The 23,537-nt window shown below is 40.4% G+C and overlaps 1 protein-coding gene across 7 annotated transcripts in view; it reads right to left on the bottom strand.

Annotated features, from left to right (window-relative positions):
* LOC144611443 (trinucleotide repeat-containing gene 6B protein-like) overlaps positions 1 to 23,537 on the bottom strand; it is a 162,997-nt gene that overhangs the window by 69,938 nt on the left and 69,522 nt on the right. For all 7 annotated transcript variants that reach the window (XM_078430536.1, XM_078430540.1, XM_078430541.1 and 4 more), the window contains one exon: positions 1,483 to 1,570. In XM_078430536.1, the coding sequence (XP_078286662.1) occupies positions 1,483 to 1,570 (88 nt within the window). The remainder of the gene's footprint in view (positions 1 to 1,482; positions 1,571 to 23,537) is intronic.

Here is a 23,537-nt window from a genome sequence, read left to right as displayed (position 1 = left end):
GATAAACTAGGATGGACTTGCATAATAAATTGTAGGGCTCCAGGGAGCGTGGTAGAACGGAGATATCCGCAGTTGCATATGCATGGTTCCAAGGAAGTGACAACACAAGTACACAGGGGGTAAAGGAAGCATTTGGCACACTTGCCTTCATCAGTCAGTGTATTGAGTTGAAGAGTTGGAACGTCAGGTTAAAGCTGAACAAGGCATTGGCAAGGGCATATTTAGAACACTGTGATCTATCCAGCTACAGGACATACGGTCATAAGTAAGAGGAGCAGAATTAGGCCATTCAGACCATCCAGTCTACTCCGCAATTCAATCGTGGCTGGTCTATCTGTCCCTTCACACCCCATTCTCCTGCCTTCTCCCCATAACCCCTGACACCCATACGAATCAAGAAGCTATCTACCTCTACTTTAAAAATATCAATTGACGGCCTCCACAGCCTTCTGTGGCAAATAATTCCACAGATTCACCATCCTCTGACTAAAGACATTTCTTCTCATCTTAATTCTGAGGCTATGACCTTTAGTCCGAGACTCTCCCGCTAGTGGAATCATCTTCTCCACATCCATTCTATCCAAGCCTTCCACTATTCGGCACCATTCAATGAGGTCCCCCCCCTACCCCTCAGGCTCAGTGCCATCAAACACTCATCATAAGTTAACCCACTCATTCCTGGGATCATCCTTGTAAACCTCCTCTGGACCCTCTCCAGCGCTAGTACATCAGATATGGTGCCCAAAATTGCTCACAATACTCCAAATGCGGCCTGACCAGCGCCTTATCGCGCCTCGGCATTACATCCCTGTTTATGTATTCTGGCCGTCTTGAAATAAATATTAGGATGGATGTTGTTAAACTGGAAAGCATCCAAAAGAGATTTGAGGATGTTACCGGGACTGGAAGGTTGCATGATTTTTTTCCCCCACAAAGCACAGGAGACTGAGGGGTAAACTTTATAATAATGGTACATAAAATCATATGGGAATAGTTTTTGGAAAAAGACTGTGTTTATTCACCTTGTCTAAATCTAGAGAGCATAGGTTTACGGTGAGAGGGGAAAGATTTAAAAGGGACATTGAGGGTTGAGGGGCAATTCCCCCCCCCCCCCCATCTCCCCCTCCCACCTCCCCACAGAGGGTGGTGTGAGTTGCCAGAGGAAGTGGTAGAGCCAGGTACAATTATGACAATTTAAAAAAACATGTGGACAGGTGGATGGATAAGAAAGATATGGAGGGATTTGGTCCAGACACAGACAAGTGGGACTAGCATTGTTTAGGCAACTTGATCAGCAAAGCCAAGTTGGGCAAAGGGGCAATATCTGCGCTGTAGTTTTGTGATTCTATGGCACCCATTTGGACAAGGTGTGCAGGATTTTGAGCGTAATCTGTTTTACACTGCCAGTCATAAAAATAGTACTGTAAACCAGCAATATTAAACAAAAGCAACTCAATGAAAGGATCAGACCTTTTTTCTCACCTTCTGAGTGGCGTCTTTCTTCTTCTTGTCCTCTTTTTTCCTTTTCTTTTCTTCCATTAACTGTTCTTCCTTTTCTTCTTCCTTCTCTCTGCAATGCAATGTAGGAAAAGATTATTATTTACTAATTAAAATAGAAAATGGAAGTCACAATTGGCACAAGCAAAAATAGTAATAGTTGGAAATACAAAACAAAACTGTCAGCACCTCTGTAAATTGAGGAACCAACCATTTTCAACTAACTTTTCAAGTTACATTAGAGATTCCCTTTCTATGTTATTAGTTGCGAGTGTGGAAGCAGCAACACAAAATTTATAGTTATCTTAATTAAATAGGCAATTGATTTCTTCACAATTCTTTATAATTCAAAAAAGAATACGAAGTGAAAATTCCACCGGTCAAATACAGGAGAGGGGGTGTGGAGGGCAGAGATAAAAGTAGGCAAAGATTATATCAATATCGAGGCAGTTTTACAAATACAACAGGCCTCTAACTAGCAAACCAATCCCATGCTTATAATTAGAATTTCTAATATAATGCCACCTACAATATAATTTAATGGCCAATTGAAGTAATTTGCTTCTGGCCTCCAACACAATAGACCTGCTGTGTCACGTGCATTTTACTTCTATACAAGTCATGCACACCTGGGACATTGCAACGAAAATTAAGGAATGCAATTTGAAGTCATGTGGCATTTTATTTTGAAAAGAGGGTTCCATAAAAATGCACTATAGTATTAAAGCAGCATGAGCACACTATCTAGTCGCATGAGAAGTCAACTGGATGATGGTTAATATTACATCTCAAATACTACTTTAGCTCCGAGACCCTTGTCAGTGGTATCAGATATGCCTACGGTTGATTTCTCATCTGAAGCTTAGAGCCATATTGGGATCGTCTAGTGCGCATTATACTGTGTATATTTGTATCCCAGATTATGCACATACTTTTAGCTTGCTCCATATCTGAAACATTTGCTGTCTTGGATTATCAGAACTACTGTTGATTTAAAGAGTAGGATAATTTATTTTGCAAACTGCTCAGTAAGTTTTAAGTCATTGACACACAACCAATGGCGCGCAATATTAATTGCTACCAACAAGTTACTTTGATCTCTGCATCCGCATAAATACTTTGCCCCTACACTCAAAAATAAAAGTTATTACAAGTGAATCAGTCTATTAAACAATTTAAATCTGAAGAGAATTTAAACACAAATACATTTAACAAACAATTTGTTAACTCCTTCTTTCCAAAAGCCCTTAATTATCTTAAACCTGTGCATTTGTGGCAAAAGCACATCCAATTTAATCAACTTATTCCAAATCTTATTATTTTTCTCACCAGATCTGCAACATTGAAAAACCCACAATTCCCAAAGCGGTTGGAAGTGTTCTAGTACACTACCTAAAATAATCACATTTCATGGGTCACCCAAGAGAGCAAGAAATATAGAAATTGGGGGCAGGTGCAAATACCTCCGTTCCATACTCAATATCAAAACATGCTTCCTGATAACATGTCACTAGACATAATATGCTTTTCAAGGCAATACTCCTCGTTATCATGACAACTGAGTATCTCGGAGCTGTTAGATTTATCTCTAGTGATGAATTCCCTATTCTGCTTCAATGAACTAACTGATTTTTTTAACCTTATAGTTCAACCAGCTCATAGAAAACCTTATCTTCAACTCCAACCGATATAGCTACCACAACACACACACACACACAAATGCTTGGTCCAACACTACTGTCACTATTTAGCATCATTTCCCAAATTAATTTTGACTTTCAACTGTTAAGCGTAGTTGACGATGCTGACATCAATCAGTCAAATGAATTTTCTAACTACCAGTAGTGTTCAACAAACTATCTTTTATCTGGGGCAAGATTGCTGCTAGTCGAAGCTGTTAAGCAGCTTCCAACTCATAAGCGACATCATAGGGGATACATTAGTATTCTTTTAAAAAGCCTTCATCTCTAATGTAACATCTGAATATTTCTGGGGGAAAAACCCCACAAAATGGACATTTTATTCACTATGGTTGAAAGTTTCAGAATAACTTACTCCACCTCCATACATCCTGTCCGCAATACAGCAATACAACAGATTTACAAAAAGACAGCGTGCCTGCTGTCTCTGGTGGATATGAGAAAAATTAATTTCGGAAATTTTAAACTGTTGCAAGTAATGCAACTGCAAAGCAGATAACAGACCTTAATTCAGTACAAATTGGCAATCAAATTCAAAAGTTAAATGAACACATGGTGCTGAAGATTAAAATGTCATACTAGTGCACCTGGGTATATTCTGAAGTTGTGGATAAAGCAAATTGCTAGAGCAGAGGAGAGATATTTACAATACATTAAACATTACCAGAGTAACTCATGAGGAAACATATTTCTGTTCCACAACAGTGTTGACCCAGCTTGCAAAATTGCTCAAAACCTTTTTCTTCAAACCGGCACTGGTTCTATTAATTATAGTCAAAGTTAGACAGCATGAAAACAGGCCCTTCAGCCCAATATCCCCATTCTTGAGTGATGTCAGTTTATCGAGGCTTTACTCCTAAATTTCTCCATCTGTTAACTTGCACAAAGAGTGCATATTGCCAGATAAGCTTTGGTTGCAGGCTGGCTACAAAATGAATGAAATTGAAAGTGGTTACATTAGTTTGGGGATAGGGACTGCATATGTGAAAGACAACACCATATACTAAATGCAAAAAGAACACTATTTCAAACTGTTCATGTTGCAACAAATCTCACCGAGTTGGGCTGGGTGAAATCTTACTGAGTATATTTGGCATAGGAAAATTACTGCAGATGCTGGTACAAATCGAAGGTATCACAAAATGCTGGAGTAACTCAGCAGGTCAGGCAGCATCTAGGACCATTCCCTCTCTCCTAGATGCTGCCTGACCCGCTGAGTATATATGACACATTGATGAGCCCCAACCTGGGAGATACGAATAAAGCCCAGATTTCTGCACTGTTACACAAAACACATTTTCATTTGAAATCTTTCACTGCTTAAAAACTCTTCTGAATATGATGTGTCAGGGAAACTTGTGATCTCTATACCTACATCCCACAACAGGAAGGCAAGAGAGCCCTTTGCTTCTCAGTTGAACAGAGGCCTAATTAATTCCCCTCCACAACCATCTTTGCTTTGGCTGAACTCATTGCCACATTGGATAAATTCTCCAACTCCACTCACCTTTGCCAGATCAAACGTGTAACATTTTGTTGGCTTCATAAAACTGGGAAAAGTCAATTAGAAAGAGACAGCATCTGCACAGTTCACTAATAGAGAATTAGTGATAATGTACAGCAACCACAAACTTCCACTTTGCTCATCAGCTCTTGTAGTAATAAACAGATGACTGATTTTCAAGGGTGAAATTAACAATTGAGCAGCAACAAAGGCATATCTCTAAATGTTTGTCCTACCCTCATGTTAGTAAAAGTAAAATGCTTCAGCCATAAAAATCAAAATGTTCTTAAGCATTATATTATCGAATACTACCAAACTCATCTCCAAACTGCTAGACCCAATGAACTCCTACAATGCGCCTGGACCTCAGACTCACCATCTACCTCTGCAAATAGATCCCCGACTTCCTGATTTATTGATCTCAATCAGCAAGGATAGGCGACAAAACATCCTCTCTGATCATTCTCAACACTGGTGTCCTGCAATGTCGCATTCCCAGCTCCTATTATCCTCTCTTTACGACATAACCAAATTCCGCACCGTGATGGGCCAGATCTCAAAGACAAGAACAAGAAGGACAATGATAGCTAAAACAACGAAGCTGCTCATGAACTTCAGGAAGCACACCGTTTGCATCAATAGTGCTGAAGTGGAGATGGTAGAGAATTCCGAGGTGTAAATATCACCCATTTGTCCTGGTTCAACCACTTTGCCGCTTGATGAAAAAAGCACACCGACGCCTGTACTTCATGAGGCTGGAGAAATTCAGGATATCCGCAATGATTCATACAAATTTTTTCAGCTGCACGATAAAAAGCATCTTATCTGGTTTGGCAACTGGTCAGCCCAAGACGGAAAGAAATGTGGACCAGCCCAATACATCACACAATGCAGCCTTTCACCCACCAAATCTATCTATAGCGCATGGGGCAGCCAACATAATCAAGGATGACATATATCAGCGTTATTCCCTCTTCCCCATCAGGCAGGTATTAATCTTGAAAACATGTATCATCAGATTCAATAAAAGCTTCCTTCCTGTTAGCTCCCAATCTATCTCATTAGCACCTTCATACATTTTTCACCCACACTTTCTCTGTAGAATACTATATTTAGCACTGTATTTTTTTTTCTTTTGTACTACATGATGTGCTCATATATGACATGATTTGCTTGGATGGCATGCAAAACAAAGGTTTTCACTGTATCTAAATACTAAATTCGAAACCAATAATACCCCACTTTTTAACAAATCAGGTTGTACCTCATATGGTGTCCATCTGGACAAGGAAATTAACCTACAAGTTAAATCATACAGACATGATCCAATTCAGTCGCTAAGCATTACATATGCTTCAAATCCTACACCACATGTGAGCAAGGCCACAAGAGACATGATAGAACTCAAAATGAACCCAGTGAGATCATTAAGCAGAGACATGATTAGCAAAAGAAATCTTACTCTACTTAGGAGAAGTCAAAGAGACCACGGGGTTACTCAATGCATACAAACAACTGTATGAATTTGACTAGGCAAAGTCCTAATCCAGTGCAAGGAGATGTTGGATGAGTGGAAACCAGGCTCTGCTTTATAACATTAACCCACACACATGGGCATGCACAAAGAGACCTTGCAGCAGACAAATAAACATGAACACCATTACCAACCACCCCCATCCCACCACTCTCCTTCCATCCCAGCTCTTCCTGCCCCTCCAGCCATGCATGACTCTTCCTGTCTTTTGACGCCCTCACTCAGACCTCTAACTCCAACCGTACAAATCCCTCAATTTCCACTGCACTCTGTGACTTGGCCCTATCTTCTGGGCTGCTTTCACACCTCTTCCCCAAATTGTCCTCTTGCCACACAGCTGCAGCAACCCAAGTTCAATCTCTGACATGGTCTATTTGCACAGTCTTCCATTGACTGCATGGGTTTCCACCCCCCACCTTGTGTTCCTGTTTCCCCGCATATCCTAAAAATGGATTAGTGAGTCGTTTGGTGACTGTAAATTACCCTTAGAATAGGTGCGTGGCACGAGAACCAGGGTGGAGTTGGTGGTGTACGAGAGTATAGTTCACAGTGAAATGAGTAAAATTAACATGGGTATGATTGTATTAAGAACTGGCGCTTGATGGGGAAAAATGTCCTCCTTTTATGTCAGAAATATAAAGAAAGAATAAACCCTCCCTGCACCTTTCACTCTCCAATGCTGTGAATACGCACCGCATGCACCATCACCAAGTAGCATACCCTTAGTAATAGGTTGGCTAAGATTCAAGGAAGCTAATGGTAACAGGCTTGAGTTGGTGGACACAGCAGCACTCCTGCCGTGTACCTTGCCTTGATGTACAAATGCCACCCCACATTAAAATAATTCACGCAGGCAGTTTTCAATCTGCCAAGTTCCTCAAGGATAGATCCAACAATGACTGAATGCCACGTTGAAAAGGCATCTGAATACATTAACACTGATACTGCTACCCTGAGTAAAGCTATGGGCAGGAGATGGACAGTTCACAAATTAAGGTGGAGGGTATACCTTCTGGAAAGCGAACAACATCCTCTCATTGGGAGCTTTGTTATTAAAAATGCGGTAGTCTGACATCTTAGTAATTCTCCCTGGAAGATGTTAACATCCCATGGCCATTCAACTCAACTGGCTCAGCACATTCAACAAAACGGTCCAAGCTACAGATGTGGCCAGGAAGGAAGACTGCTCAGATCTCACACCGCATGGGGCCAAAAGTCACCCAGTCTGAAGAAGGGTCTCGACCCGAAACGTCACCCATTCCTTCTCTCCGCTACCACAGCCACATCTGCTTTCCTCCTGCCCTCCTACTCTACGACCAGATCTTGATCCAGACTCGCTACCACAGCCACATCTGCTTTCCTCCTGCCCTCTCCTGAGATGCTGCCTGACCTGCTGAGTTACTCCAGCATTTTGTGAATAAATACCTTCGATTTGTACCAACATTTGCAATTATTTTCTTACACTGCTAGTTGTTAAGGTCGGAGAGAAAAAAATCCGCTTGTCTGGCAACATGTTAAAAAACAGGTGGAGCCAATTCCAACAGTCCTCTTCCTGACAAAACACTGCAGCCAATTCCACCAGAGACAAGCGCAACACCACCTGATAGGACCTATTAAGATTATTGCATCAATCTATTGAGAGACCAGAAGGGCAACTGCATCACCCATGTTGTAACAGGTAACAATCACCCCGCTAAATCCTCTGTCAACCTGGCTTCAAAACAACAGTGGGTCAGAGAAATGCTGCGGTAAGCAAATCAAGAAATAGTGTCACATGGACTCCCTAGCAATACTTCTCAGTGATTTACAACCTTCAACCAATAGGAACTGTGCCTCAGTGGCAGATTTGCCGCCTTACAGCGGCTGAGACCTGCGTTCGATCCTGACTGTGGGTGCTGGCTGTACGGAGTTTGTACATTTTCCCAGTGACTGCGTGGGTCTTCTCCGGGAGCTCCTGTTTCCCACCACACTCCAAAGATTTAGATTTGTAGGTTAATTGGCATCTATAAAGTATAAATTGTCACTGGATAGTGCCAGTGCCAGATCATTGGTCAGCGTGGACAGTAGGCTGAAGGGCCTGTTTCCACATGTATCCGCATTAGTGATAATTTTTCAAAACTCTTTAGATTCTGGAGTAGTTCCTGAGGATTGGAGGGTAGCTAATGTAACCCCACTTTTAAAAAAGGGAGGGAGAGAGAAAATGGGGAATTATAGACCAGTTAGCCTAACATCGGTAGTGGGGAAAATGCTAGAGTCAGTTATTAAAGATGTGATAGCATCACATTTGGAAAGTGGTGAAATCATCGGACAAAGTCAGCATGGATTTATGAAAGGCAAATCATGCCTGACGAATCTTATAGAATTTTTCGAGGATGTAACTAGTAGAGTGGATAAGGGAGAACCAGTCGATGTGTTATATCTGGACTTTCAGAAGGCCTTCGACAAGGTCCCACATAGGAGATTGGGGTACAAACTTAAAGCACACAGTATTGGGGGTTCAGTGTTGAGGTGGATAGAGAATTGGTTGGCGGACAGGAAGCAAAGAGCAGGAATAAACGGGTCCTTTTCGGAATGGCAGGCAGAGACTAGTGGGGTACCGCAAGGCTCAGTGCTGGGACCCCAGTTATTTACAATATATATTAATGATTTGGACGAGGGAATTGAATGCAATATCTCCAAGTTAACTTTGGCAGCAAGAACAGGAAAGCAGAGTATTACCTGAATGGTGGCCAATTAGGAAAAGGGGAGATGCAACATGACCTGGGTGTCATGGTGCACCAGTCATTGAAAGCAAGCGTGCAGGTGCAGCAGGTAGTGAAGAAAGCGAATGGTATGTTAGCATTCATAGCAAGAGGATTTGAGTATAGGAGCAGGGAGGTTCTGCTGCAGTTGTACAGGGCCTTGGTGAGACCGCACCTGGAGTATTGTGTACAGTTTTGGTCTCCTAATCTGAGGAAAGACATTCTAGCCTTAGGAGTACAGAGAAGGTTCACCAGATTGATCCCTGGGATGGCAGGACTTTCATATGAAGAAAGACTGGATAGACTAGGCTTATACTCGCTGGAATTTAGAAGACTGAGGGGGGATCTTATTGAAACATATAAAATTCTTAAGGGGTTGGAGAGGCTAGATGCGGGAAGATTGTTCCCGAAGTTGGGGAAGTCCAGAACCAGGGGTCACAGCTTAAGGATAAGGGGGAAATCTTTTCGGACCGAGATGAGCAAACATTTCTTCACACAGAGAGTGGTGAGTCTGTGGAATTCTCTGCCACAGAAGGTAGTTGAGGCCAGTTCATTGGCTATATTTAAGAGGGAGTTAGATGTGGCCCTTGTGGCTAAAGGGATTAGGGGGTATGGAGAGAAGGCAGGTACAGGTTACTGAGCTGGATGATCAGCCATGATCATATTGAATGGCGGTGCAGGTTCGAAGGGCCGAATGGCCTACTCCTGCACCTATTTTCTATGTTTCTATCTCTAAAGTAAAGTAAAAGTAAAGGAACTGAAAGTGTCCAAATCCAGACTATCATGAAATTCGTATCTACCACCAGTGAACAGACTTTTGGCAGAGGGCGAAGGTTGTTTTCGAGACAAGAGGCCTGTGATGTGTAGTGTGCCTCAAGGTACATGGATAGGAAACGTTCAGTGTGATATGAGCCATCCTGGTCGCCATGGACAAGTTGGGCCAAAAGGCCTGTTTCTGCGCTGCATAACTTTTCTACCAAAAACACTGCGACAGGTTTTATGAGAATGACCAGAAGATCCAGGAACTAAAAGAAACTTCCCCTGAAGATCGAGATCCAACAGAAAAAAAGGTTTTTAGAGAACAAATGTTAGCTAAAGAGAGCCCAGATATCTAGCAACTCACTGCAAACATGGCACAACTGCATTTTACAGTGCCTCCAAGGCCAATGAGGCACAAAACACCTGCTGGAAGAAAAACTTTAAAGAACTCCTCAAGCATGACTATCCTTGCTAGGATGCCGTCGACTCCATTCCACAGCAAACATGACTGTCCAAGCACACGGTCATCCAAGACCGGCAAGAAAAAAAGGCCGAATATCAAACTCAGCTTCGGGAACAGCTTTACCTACTGACAACGACCTCAGTCAGAAATCCACAACCTCAGCCCCATCATCTGGGAAGAGCAGAACATATCATACCCATCTTCAATGAAATAAAAATCTGTTTGTGATTACTATAAAGAGGGTTCCCTGCTGTCTACCATAAGGAAAGCTATTCACAGGGTACTCCTCAACCACTGCCTTCTAGTGGTTGAAAAGTGGCTCCTTAAATTGAGTATAAATCCAGACACCCAACAGTCATGATGATCACAATGCATCAACTTTTCACAGATTTATAGGGAGCAGTATTATCACTATAAATCATGTAAAAAATCCACAATTGGGAGAATAGGATGCACGACTGTCGTACAGCACAGAAATAGGCCTTTTGGCCCATTCGTATTTGTGCCAGCCCTCAAGAACCTATCCAAAGGAATCCCATTTTCAGCACTGCAGCTCTTAATCTTTTCCATCATAGAGTTTCAAATTATCATCTAAATACAGCTTATATTTTGCAAGAGTACCTGCCTCTACTATACCCTTGCGGAGTGTGCTGCAGATTTAAATCACATTCTCATAAGACCCAAGTGATCGGAGCCGAATTAGCCCATTTGGCCCATCAAGTCAACTCCACCATTCACTCATGGCTGATCTATCGGTTCCTCCTAACCCCATTCTCCTGCCTTCTCCCCATAACCTCTGATACCCGTACTATATCCTTGCCTTAAATATATCCACAGACTTTGCCTGCACAGCCTTCTGTGGCAAAGAATTCCACAGATTCACCACCCTCAGACTAAAGAAATTCCTCCTCATCTCCTTCCTAAAAGAACATCCTTTAATTCTGAGGCTATGACCTCTAGTCCTAGACTCTCTCACTAGTGAAAACATCCTCTCCACATCCACTCTATCCAAGCCTTTCACTATTCTGTATGTTTCAATGAGGTCCCCCCTCATTCTTCTAAACTCCAGCGAGTATAGGACCAGTGCCATCAAACGCTCATCATATGTTAACTTACTCATTCCTGGACTCTTCCTCAGCACATCCTTCCTCAGATATGGTGCCCAAAATTGCTCACAATATTCCAAATGTGACCTGACCAGCGCCTTAGAGCTTCAGCTTTACATCCTTGTTTTTTTATATAAGCCCTCTTGAAATAAATGATAGCATTGGGTTTGCTTTCTTTACTACTGATTCGACTTGCAGATTAACTTTTTGGGAATCCTGCACCAGCACTCCCAAGTCCCTTTGCACTGTCGATTTCTGGATTCTCTCCCCATTTATAAAATAATCTATGCCTTTATCCCTACTACCAAAATGCATGACTCCACACTTTGTTACCCTATATTCCATCTGCCACTTCTCTGCCCACTCTCCCAACCAATCCAAGTCTTTCTGCAGAGTCCCTACTTTCTCTACACTACCTGCCCCTCCACCTATTTTTGTATCATCCGCAAACTTGGCTACAATGCCTTCAATTCCCTCATCACTTCAGACAATATCAAATGTACCAAGGTTATTCGAAGATATTCTCAAGCCTCCTTGAGAAAGAGTAACACCAACTGACCCATGGGAATCCTGAGCCACACACACTCAAAACAGGTAAAAAACTTTTGGGTGGTATTGACTATATCATTTCCATTTGTCAGTACACAAAAGCCCAGTATAAACAGAAGTATCACGTCAACTCCCAACTACCCACCCCTTCATGCACCTCCTGCCCATTTGTGGCAGAGTCTATTGGTTCCACATAAGCTTCATCAGCCACTTCACATCTCACAGAAATTTACTCAACATAAATGGAGCTCTGAATTTATACTATGTGGGCCAGATGTAAATATTGATTTACTGTTTCTTGCTTTTTCTATTGCCTCTGCATCTGACATTTCCTTCCGAACTATTTCATAAATAAGTAAAAGCATTATTCCAGTGCAACCAATTATTTGCCATTCGTGTACAAGTACAAAGTCAAGCATACAGCACATAACTGGGAACTGAATGGTGGGATGGGATTTAATCCACTGTAATGTTCCAGAATTTCTCATTTACAAGTTTCTGTCCAGTCTAACTGTATATTTATTTGGGTACAATTGCTGAGCATTCAGTCACGCCTAATTCATGCACAATGATCAATATACTAAGCAGCAATATAATTTTCATATATAAAAAAATAGAAATGCAGGTGCTAAAAATCGGAAATAAAAACAGAAAACACTGGAAATACTCAGCTGGTCAGGCAGCATCTGTGGAAAGGAAAACAGAGTTAATGTTTTGGAACTTCCAAAGAGAAAAAAACAAGTTGCAGAGAGGGAATGGACAGGTAATATATGTCTGAGAGGGCAAGGCCAGGGTTGTCATATTCAGAAGATGTTGATGCAGTGAGCCGTTTAATGGACTAATAAATGCAGAGAGAGAGAGAGAAAACAACAAAGCATGTAAAAACTGAGAAAGGCAAATGTGATCTGTAGGAAATGCTTAGATCAAACAGATTTGCGAAGAAAGAAAAATTGGTATAACCATTAACCTACACCAGTGCTGGCTGGTTCTGATACAAATAAAAATTAAGTTAGCCGAAATTGTTGAATTTTAGGCAAGTTGCAATATTCTCAACTCTGTAATGAATTCAACATTTTCAGAACCTAAAATGATAATCCTATTCCTCTTTTTTTTTTTTTTTAAAAGGTGCTGCAAATAAAGCACTATTGAACCATTGAACCATCGACCTACTGAACGTTTCCAGCATTTTCAACTTTGCAGAATGATTCATAAAACAGTGAATTTAAAACACGCACTGGCATTGGAAAATCAAACTGTAATATCTGGGATGCGATTTGCTGAACACCAAAAAGCAGATGACCCAGCATGTTAGATCAATGTTCTCTCACAAAGAAAATAATCCAAACCCAGGCCAAAGGGGATGACCTGATCTATTTGGCAGAAGAATTCTGTGGAATAAAGCAGAGCTATCCTAAGCTGGATCAAAACTTAATACACTTCACATTAGAAAACCATTGCAGCTTGACATTTTACTAAGCCACGTATCCATACAAACATGCAGAACATATGAATTAGGAGCCACCCACACACTCAAACCTGCTTCGATATTTAATCATGGTTGATCTAATTGTCATAAGATCATAAGTGATAGGAACAGAATTAGGCCATTTGGTCCATCAAGTCTACTCCGCCATTCAATCATGGCAGATCTATTTCTCCTTCCTAACCCCATTCTCCTGCCTTCTCCCCCATTGACACCTGCATTAATCAAGAATCTATATCTCTGCCTTAAAAAATATCCATTGACAGCCTCCACAACCTTCTGTGGCAAAGAATTCCACAGATTTACCACCTTCTGACTAAAGAAATTCCTCCTCATCTCCTTCTTAAAGGAACGTCCTTTAATTCTGAGGCTATTACCTCTGGTCCAAGACTTCCCCACTAGTGGAAACATCCTCTCTACACCCACTCTATCCAAGCCTTTAACTATTCGTTATGTTTCAATGAGGTCCCCCTTCATCCTTCTAAATTGTAGCCTCAAATCCACATTCCCATCTACACAGAATAACTTTCCCTCCTTGTCTGTCAAGAATCTATCTATATCTGCCTTAAACATATTTAAAGACTGGAGGACAAGTTCTAAAGACTCAACTAGCAGAAAATAAATTCACTTCTCAGATCCAATTTGCCAAACCCTTATTTACTTGAACTGTGACTTCTTGCTCTAAATTTTCCGAGGAAGCTGCAAGACTACTTAGAATATGTATTTCAATCATGCCTGCTCTGCTCTTCTAAACTTGAGCAGATAAATCCTAGTCTGTCCAATCTTTCCTCCTAAAACAAACTGCCCATCAAGCAGCCAAGACAAAATAGTCAATGGAAATAACACAGTGCTTTTGAAGGCAGTGTCCAAATTTGACATAAGAGATTGAAGTATAATTCTGTGTATCTCAATCAGATCCTCTCTTGGCCTTTCGCAATGCAGCAAAATCTAACAGCTTATCCCAGTCTCTGATCTCTGAAATATTCCATCCCAAGCAACATAACCTCCTTGTTCATGTATCCTATACCATGGACAATATATCATATGCCTTGAAAACCACCATTAAGGCTTCTTTAGGGATTTTTGCAGATGGACAATTTATCAAATTTTTCCTTCAACCATCACTAGGGTCCTTTCCTCATTTGATTCAAGAGTATGAAGAATATCCCGGTTTATTCACATCAACAGTGGAAGAAAGAAAATCCTTACATGAAGGAGAGAAAATAAGCCATTATCACAAACAAAACTCTTTCTAGCCTCTCTTTTTAAAATTGTAGCTAATAACAGCGACTTGACCTTGCTTCCCTATTTTCTTTCATCAAAGTAACAATAAAGTATTTCTGTATCACAAGTAAAATCTACTCGCACCAATAATTTCAACACATTTTTCACTATTACTCTGACTTTCATCACCAGTATATTACTCACAATATGAAACACAGTCTCTGTCTTTCCCTCTCACACATCTCAAGTGACAAGCAGCAGAATCTATAATTAGTCTTTGGGAGATTTCAGCAGTTGATGTGATTATAGCATGAAAATTGCAACTAATTTAAATCCTGATTGTAGAAATTACTTAATAAAAATAAAATTCCTTACTCTTGCTTCTCACAGCTTTCAAAAATTTGTCAACCCAGCTATGAACTTTTATTATTTGCGTTCTCATCCTAGCACCAGCAAAACACTGAATGGTGAATGAAAACACTGTGACCAACTAACTTTGTTCTGTGTTTAACATACGCTACAAAAGAACCAGACATACTCCATTCCATTACTGAATGTATGAAGGGAAGAAAGATTTTCTTCTGTTCTTCAATGAGCATATTTTTGCATTTTCAAACAGGATCCTGGTTTCATTCAACAATTACAACACACCCACCAATGTCTGATACCTGCCCATGAGAAAGAAACTGTACAGTTAAATTTAATTTTGCTCTCACATGCTTTCACAGTTCTATCTAAAAAGTGACAGTGCATAATCATCTCCATAGCAAAGAGGCACCACAATGGTGTAGCAGTGCGTGCTGCTGTCTCACAACACCAAATACCTGGATACAATTGGTCAGTCTAACATCAATAGCATGGAAACTCTTGAAAAAGATTGATGGATAAGATTAATCTGCACTTTTGAAGAGAGAAATTAATCGAGGATAGTCAAAGTTTTGCTAATAGTATATCCTGTTTAATTGTTTTACTGAATATTGAGGCGGTGATCAAGTGTGTCAATGAGGGAAGTAAGATTGATATACTTTCCACTGCATAGAATACATGAACAAGGAGGTTATGGTACAACATTAGATAGGGCAGAACTAGGGAACCACACTACAGCAAGAATGTGATTGCACAGGAGAGAGTACAAAGGAGAATAAGCAGAATGTTGCTTGGGATGCAACATTTCAGAGCTGAGACTGGGATAAACCAAGTTAGATTTTGCTGGATTGGGATAGGCCAAGAGAGGATTTGATTGAGGTATACAAAATTATGGTGGACAGATAGGGGTAGATAGCAAAAATATTTTCCTTAGCAGAGGTGACTACAACCAGAGGATATGGTATGGGGTAGGAAATTCAGAACACGCGAGGATTTTTTTTTCCCCACTGAGAACGTGGTTTAAATCTGCAGCACATTCCCCAAAGGTATAGTAGAGGCGGGTACTCTTGCAACATTTAAGATGTATTTAGATGAGCATTTGAAACTCTATGATGGAAAAGGTTAAGAGCTGGAGTGCTGAAAATGGGATTGTTCTGGATAAGTTCTTGAGGGCTGGCACAAATATGAATGGGCTAAAAGGCCTATTTCTATGCTGTACGACTCTAAGATTCCAAGTTCGGGGGAAACCCATATATCTGTACTTAGCATTGGGCATGTGCTTCAGTACAATAGATCCAGGCATTAACTAATGATGGTATTATAAAACTAAACATCTCAGGCTTGGTGCTCCAATTTCTTATATATCCAATTAATGAATTCCTATGTTAAAATAGCAGAGATGTGTCAAAAATTGTAAATAGGGCATTTGATGAAATTGCAGGAATAAGGGTGTCGACCATTAAGAAAAAACAGATTGAAAAATATCATGCTGCTTCCATCTACAATATATTATCATAAGATAGCAACACTCCTGAATCTGAGCACAGTAAAAGCACATTTCTTCAATTAACACATTTGGAAACCATATAGAAGTAAGTAACAGAAACAGATGGAAAAGAGAAATTTGTTCTAAAGGAAAGGAAATGAAATGTGCTGGGTATTTTTGTCACAAGGGTTTTGTAAAAAAAAAAATAGGTAGAAAACAACAGCAGCTTCAATGGATAAGATTTTAATGGACATGTAGGACTTTTCTGTTTACTTTAACAAAGGCATTATTTAATATACCTGATATGGGGCAAGAATAGCTTTGTCATGCATTAGGTTTGACCTTCCAAAACTGTATTAAAATTATTAATTCTTGGCTATTTGTGTGTCAGGAATATTAACACCTAGTGAATGAGCAATGGTTCTGTTACATTTGTGCATGGGATGTAATGATGAGGCTTTATAAGGTGCTGGTCAGGCCACATTTGGAATATTGTGAGCAATTTTGGGCACCATATTTGAGGACAGATGTCCTGGCTCTGGAGAGGGTCCAGAGGAGGTTTACAAGAATGATCCCAGGAATGAGTAGGTTAACATATGATGAGCGTTTGACCGCACTGGGCCTATATTCGCTGGAATTTAGAAGAATGAGGGGGAACCTCATTGAAACATACAGAATCGTGAAAGGCTTGGATAGTGGATGTGTAGAGGTTGTTTCAGCTAGTGGGAGAGTCTAGGACCAGAGATCATAGCCTCAAAAGTTCTCTTAGAAAGGAGAGGAGAAATTTCTTTAGTCATAGGGTGGAGAATCTGTGGAATTCTTTGCCACAGAAGGCTGTGGTGGCAAAGTCAGTGGATAGATTTAAAGTAGAGATAAATAGATTCTTGATTAGTACGGGTGTCAGAGGTTATGGGGAGTGGGAAGTAGAATGGGGTTAGAAGGGAGAGATAGATCAGCCATGATTCAGAGGTGGAGTAGACTTGATGGGCCGAATGACATAATTCTACTCTTATTTGAGATTGTATAGTACTAGGCGAGATACTCAGGATGTGTTCCCATGAAGGACAGTAATTAAATCAGCATTAAGAACAGCAATTGTACTTATATAAATAAAGATGCATTAGATGCTGTGCCATAAAGCTGGTTCAAATACCTATCTTGTACTAAGTGCCCGTCGCTATTTAAGTCAAGTCAAATTTATTTGTCACATACACATACACGATGTGCAGTGAAATGAAAGTGGCAATGCCTGCGGATTGTGCACAAAAAAAGAATTACAGTTACAGCATATAAATAAAGTTAATAAGTTACTATAGTGTAGACAAAAATTTAGTCTCTGGGGTTATAAAAGTTGACAGTCCTGATGGCCTGTGGGAAGAAACTCCGTCTCATCCTCTCCGTTTTCACAGCATGACAGCGGAGGCGTTTGCCTGATCGTAGCATCTGGAAGTCCGTTACTGGGTGGCAGGGGTCCCTCATGATCTTGCTTGCTCTGGATCTGCCCCTCCTGATGTATAGGTCCTGCAGGGGGACGAGTGTAGTTCCCATGGTGTGTTCTGCCGAATGCACTACTCTCTGCAGGGCCATCCTGTCCTGGGCAGAGCTGTTCCCAAACCAGACTGTAATGTTGCCGGACAGGATGCTCTCTACAGCCCCAGAGTAGAAGCAATGAAGGATCCTCAGAGACACTCTGAGTTTCCTCAGTTGTCTAAGGTGGTAAAGGCGCTGCTTTGCCTTACCCACCAGTGCGGCAATGTGCGTTGCCCACGTCAGATCCTCTGTGATGCGGACTCCCAAGTATTTAAAACTGCTCACCCTATCCACAGTAGACCCATTTATCTCCAGTGGCGTGTACGTCCTTGGATGTTTAGCCCTTCTGAAGTCCACAATCAGCTCCTTCGTTTTAGTGACATTCAAGAGGAGACATTTATCAGCGCACAGCTCAGTGTGGAGTGGCTGCCTGTGTTGATTGACACTGGGCAGGTCAGGTGTTCAGCAATGGGCTATGGGCTTCATGGCTGCACCTTGACTGGCATTGTCCGGAACAGGCACCACCTGCACCACGTCTTGACAGACCCTCAAATCCTACAGTTTGCCTCATCACTAGCTTTTGGATGTAAGCAAAGTTGCTGTACCCCCCTCTGTTTAGATCTACAACTCTCTCCAGAAATTTCTATACAGGATATTTGACTCAAGCCACACCATTTTACCAAAATTAAGGACATAGATTATGGGAACAGTGCAGACATACAAGCATTGATGAGGAGAAAATATTAATGCAATCTATTATGTTCCTCTCCACATCACTAGCTCATGAATTATCCTAATGACAACATTGAGGTTACCAAGTGGTGCCTTACTATCACAAAGCCAAGATTAGCTGCCGTGGTTCATACCATGAATCAAACCCGTGACCTCCCAGGCTCACTGCATTTAATTCACCACTAGTGCCATCACCCATTGCAGCTTTTAAAATTCCCTGTTTTAGTGCAAGAAGATCATACATTTGACTTAAAATATGCAGTTTAAATAGTTTTATTTCTATTTTGCAAAGTGGAAAGTTTACTTCAGAGAAAGCAGATTTTCCCTCAGTTCATTGTGAAATTCAGTTTGCATTCATAGAAGCCACCTTCCCCAGAATGAAAGATCCTCCATAACCCCAATATGAACTGGGACGAGATGGTTTAATTAAGTGGACAAATTTTGGAACATATTTTGTTCCATCATCATACTCCATTGGACTATCAAAACAAAGTGCACTTTGAGGGAAAGCAATTTATATATAGCAAACTGAACCCAGCTGTTCCAGTTAGCAAAATCGTTGCAGCAATTCAAATCAGAGGCTTGAAACAAGATGACGCTGCATCTTAAGTAATTTCTTAAATTAGATTCAATGGAAAGCTAAAGTACAGAGATTGCAAACAGCCAAAATAAATCAACCAATTATTCCCTGCCAAAATTCTAAACACAGACTTAAATTATGACAAGAAGCGAAATAATACGGAGAAACATTGCTCAAAACTTTTAATGAAAACATCGCCCCAAAGCAAGAAAATGAAACTCACAATCAGAATAGTCTCTGAATAAGATTTGAATCCTGAATTTGTACACACTGGAACAAAATGAATGAATTAGACTAATACATAACAATTAAATATAGATACAATCAACTTATGCCTAAAGAAATTCACCATTACTAATACTTTGATATTCACAGTAATTGTGAACAGCTTTTAAAAATGCATCCAGTTGAGCTGCAATAACAAGCACCAATGTAATGTCCTTGAGATATACCTGAATCAACATTATAAGCTCAATTAAAACAGGTTAAAGTAATAATGGGTGTTGTTCTATTACTGATGGTGATGGAAGCAAAAGTATTAAAGATAAATTAAGAGGAAAGCATATTGTATTATATAGACCATGTAACTTTCCAACCAACAATGCAATAATGAAATCATTTTCTGCGATTTATAGCATCATCATAGCATCAGCTCCTGCAGTGACATGTCACGGTCAGTTTTGAAAGAATGTTTTTGTTGGTCACCTTTCATTAAATAACATGCAGACAGGGGTGCAATGAGGCAGCTGTCAAATAGGGGGATCACACCATCATTAAACATGTCTACACTGGAATTCATTCAAATTTAAGTAAACAATGATTCCGCAAACAACAAAACAAGTTAAGTTAATATAATTATATCCATTTCAGCACAATTCTCTCCATGCTCCAAGTGGAAAGATGTTTGATTTAATTGGTGTTGCAGCACAAAACCAAACTCAGATAGCAATAGTTATGCAAAATATTTTATAGCAGCAGTTCTTCACACATAAGTTGATAACAAGGCTGAGAGTTGCCAATGTCAGATGTGGTGAGCTCTATGATTTGAAACTGCTTTCTCTTCCGCAGCTGCAACCCATCCACCACTTCCCACGAATACATACTCAAAACAAACATGCAAAAATATTCTCTTCAAAGCGAACATTGCCTTCCTGTTCTGACAAAGGGTCTCAGAATCAAGACACTAATATAGTTTTTTCTTCCAGAGATGCTGCCTGATCCGAGTGTTTCCAGGAATTCCTGCCTTCCTGACCTAAAGCATGTTCAGATTTTGATTATTAGCTTCCTGCTGGTTATCAGTACAATTTGCCTGATTAGACACAAGCCTTTCTTCCGCTGCAGGGATTGAACATCTATAAACTATAATTTGGTGAGGCCACATTTAGCGTATTGTGTTCAGTTTCGGTCACCCCGCGATAGGAAAGACGTTGTTAAGCAAGAAAGGGTGCAGAGAAGATTTACAAGGATGTTGCCAGGACTTGAGGGCCTGAGCTATAGGAAGAGGTTGAGCAGGCTAGGACTTTATTCCTTGGAGCACAAGAGGATGAGCGGCGGTCTTATGGAGCGGTATAAGATCATGAGAGAAATGGATAGAATAAATGCACAGTCTTTTACCCAAAGTATGGGAATCAAGAACCAGAGGACATAGGTTTAAGGTGATTTGGGGAGGGGGGAGATTTAATTTTCAAACAAAGAATGACAGGTTTATAGAACGAGCTGCCAGAGGAGGTAGTTGGAGTAGATACTATCACAATGTTTAAAAAAACATTTGGACAGGTACATGAATAGGATAGGTTTGGAGGGATATGGACAAAATGCAGGCAGGCAGGACTAGTGTAGATGGGCATGTTGGTCGGCATGGGCACATTGGGCCACAGGGACTGTTTCCATGCTGTATGAGTCTATAACTTATTTATATATTGATTGGTCTTTATAGCATGGAGATGGGAAGATATTTCCTCTTATAGGAGAAGAATTCAGAATTAGAAGTCACTGTTTAAAAACAAGTGGCCACCCGTTTGAAACACAGATGAGGATCAAAGACAACATTCTGGCAGATGCTGTCGCGTGTTTGGAACACTTCCTCAAAATTGGTGTTGAAGGAGTCTAAAATTTAAGGTGAAGACTAACAGACCAAACAAAATATTTTCATCTCTAAAAATATCTTTCTTAAAAATATTCAGTGACCCTCTTGGATAGAGAATTCCAAAGATTTACTAACCGCTCAGAGTGAAAAAAATATTCCCATTCCTGTTAACTATTGATTTCAAAGTCGATCATTGAAAGATTGTTCTACAAAAGTATTCATAGATTTGCAAAAGGTAGGAACGTGTCACAGACCGTCCATGTTCTGAATGGCAGATCTGGCTCAATCAGCCAAGCACCCTATTAAATACTAGAATGAGTATTAATTGAATTGAATATTCAGACACATAATTTCCCCATGACACCTGCACCATTACCAAATTAAAAAGTAATATGAATTAATAGCACTTGTATTCCATAAAATTCTTACCATCTTTTCCCCCTTTTCTCATATACTGTCACAAACGTCTGTCTCCCAACCAACTACTAGCCAATTTCCTTGGTGAACCAGTTGAAATAGTCATAATTTCATAGCTGCTGCCTGATCTGCTGAGTAAATCTAATATTTTCAATTTCATATTTTCAAAAATCACAGTACTTGAATTTTCTTTCAATTTAAATCATGATTTATGCTAATAAACAGGTTCATGGGTACAAGTAATTAAATATGCATCGTCTTACTCTAGTTTCCCTTGCAGTTTATGAATCCAGCAGAACATCACTCCCATTCAACATTATTCCCTAAGTGAAGCACAATATCTATTGTCGATTGTTGCAGATTTTATATTTTAAAAGTACTTTTCTCCAATCTCTTTGAAATTGGCAATCAATTCAGTGTAGCTCCAAAAAAAATTAGGCTAATTAAATAATGCTACTTTAGAGTGAATAAAGTCCTGAATAAAACCTTTAAATTGTAAGCAACTGTTGGAGGAGCAACAGACTTCATATTCTGCTGATCTGAGCTAACACTAATTATGGGACATTATCAGTCTGAAGGGTCTCGACTCAAAACGTCACCCATTCCTTCTCTCCAGAGATGCTGCCTGTCCCGCTGAGTTACTCCAGCATTTTGTGTCTACCTTCGATTTAAACCAGCATCTGCAGTTCTTTCCTACACTAATTATGGGACAGCTTACTTGCCAAAAGAATCAACGTACAGTTCCTGCTGAATCAGCTAGTCAGTCAGCAATGCTGTCAGAACCTGACAAATGCTCCAGGATTAGGCAGAACAAAACCAAAAAAAAAAAACATTTTCATTAGATAGACTTGTGGCACCCTGGTGGAACATCTGCATGGTTGAAAAGCTTGGGAGAGTTGAATAGCACAAAATCCACCTCATAGACTCTGGCAAATAGTGTGCACAGGACCAAGGATTGCAATTAAACCCGAGTATCACAAAAGAAAGAGATGACTTTTAAATAGAATGCTTTGAGTTAATGAAGTACTTTTCCAAGTTTAGTAACTTGTCATAATGTACAATGAGAGCCTTATTGACAATTATATCACATATAGTATATCTATATGCACTTACTCAATATTCAATGAGATAAGAGATCAATGTTTGTAAAAAGCATCATTAGTCATCTTCAAATCCTGTGCATTTACTTTAAAAATTTGAAAGTCCAGATGAGTCTCTGATTGATAATCACCTCTGAAAAATTACTCTGGACTTTCAGCCTAGATGGCTTCCTGAGGTTTCTAGAAGTAGGCTTTGAACCTGATCTGTGGGAGAATCCCAACACCCTGTCATACCAGACATCTACAAAAGAATATGCCCACTGGAGCCATCCTACAATTCCATAAAATCTTCATTAATCGGAACCTGGCTTCAGTTTTTATTTCCAGTCTGCCCCTGTAACCTCAACAGGTAGTTCTGCTATAACACGATAGAAACCTCCAGTTATAGAAACATTATAAAAACAATCGTTTCATTGGGAAAAGGGTATTAAGGGCTAGAGTTTCAGATTCGCAATACAGTAAACCCTTGCAATAACAGACCCCCATATAGCAGATTCTCATCGTAGAGGACAGAGGCATCTGTTTCACTGACCACCACCCCCCCCCCCCCCCCCCCCAGGCCAGTTTCATGTGCTTCTGCTAACCGCAGCGGAGAGAGCGAGCTGTATGAAGGCAGAATGTGTACTGGACCCGTCCCTGGTGCACCATGTATGGGGCCGGGCGCTCTGCACTTCCCCTGG

The sequence above is a fragment of the Rhinoraja longicauda genome, chromosome 40, assembly GCF_053455715.1.
Source record: "Rhinoraja longicauda isolate Sanriku21f chromosome 40, sRhiLon1.1, whole genome shotgun sequence".
In the NCBI taxonomy this organism is placed as follows: Eukaryota; Metazoa; Chordata; class Chondrichthyes; order Rajiformes; family Arhynchobatidae; genus Rhinoraja; species Rhinoraja longicauda.
The sequence above is the reverse complement of the archived record's forward strand: the minus strand, read 5'-3'. Positions and strand labels throughout refer to the sequence as shown.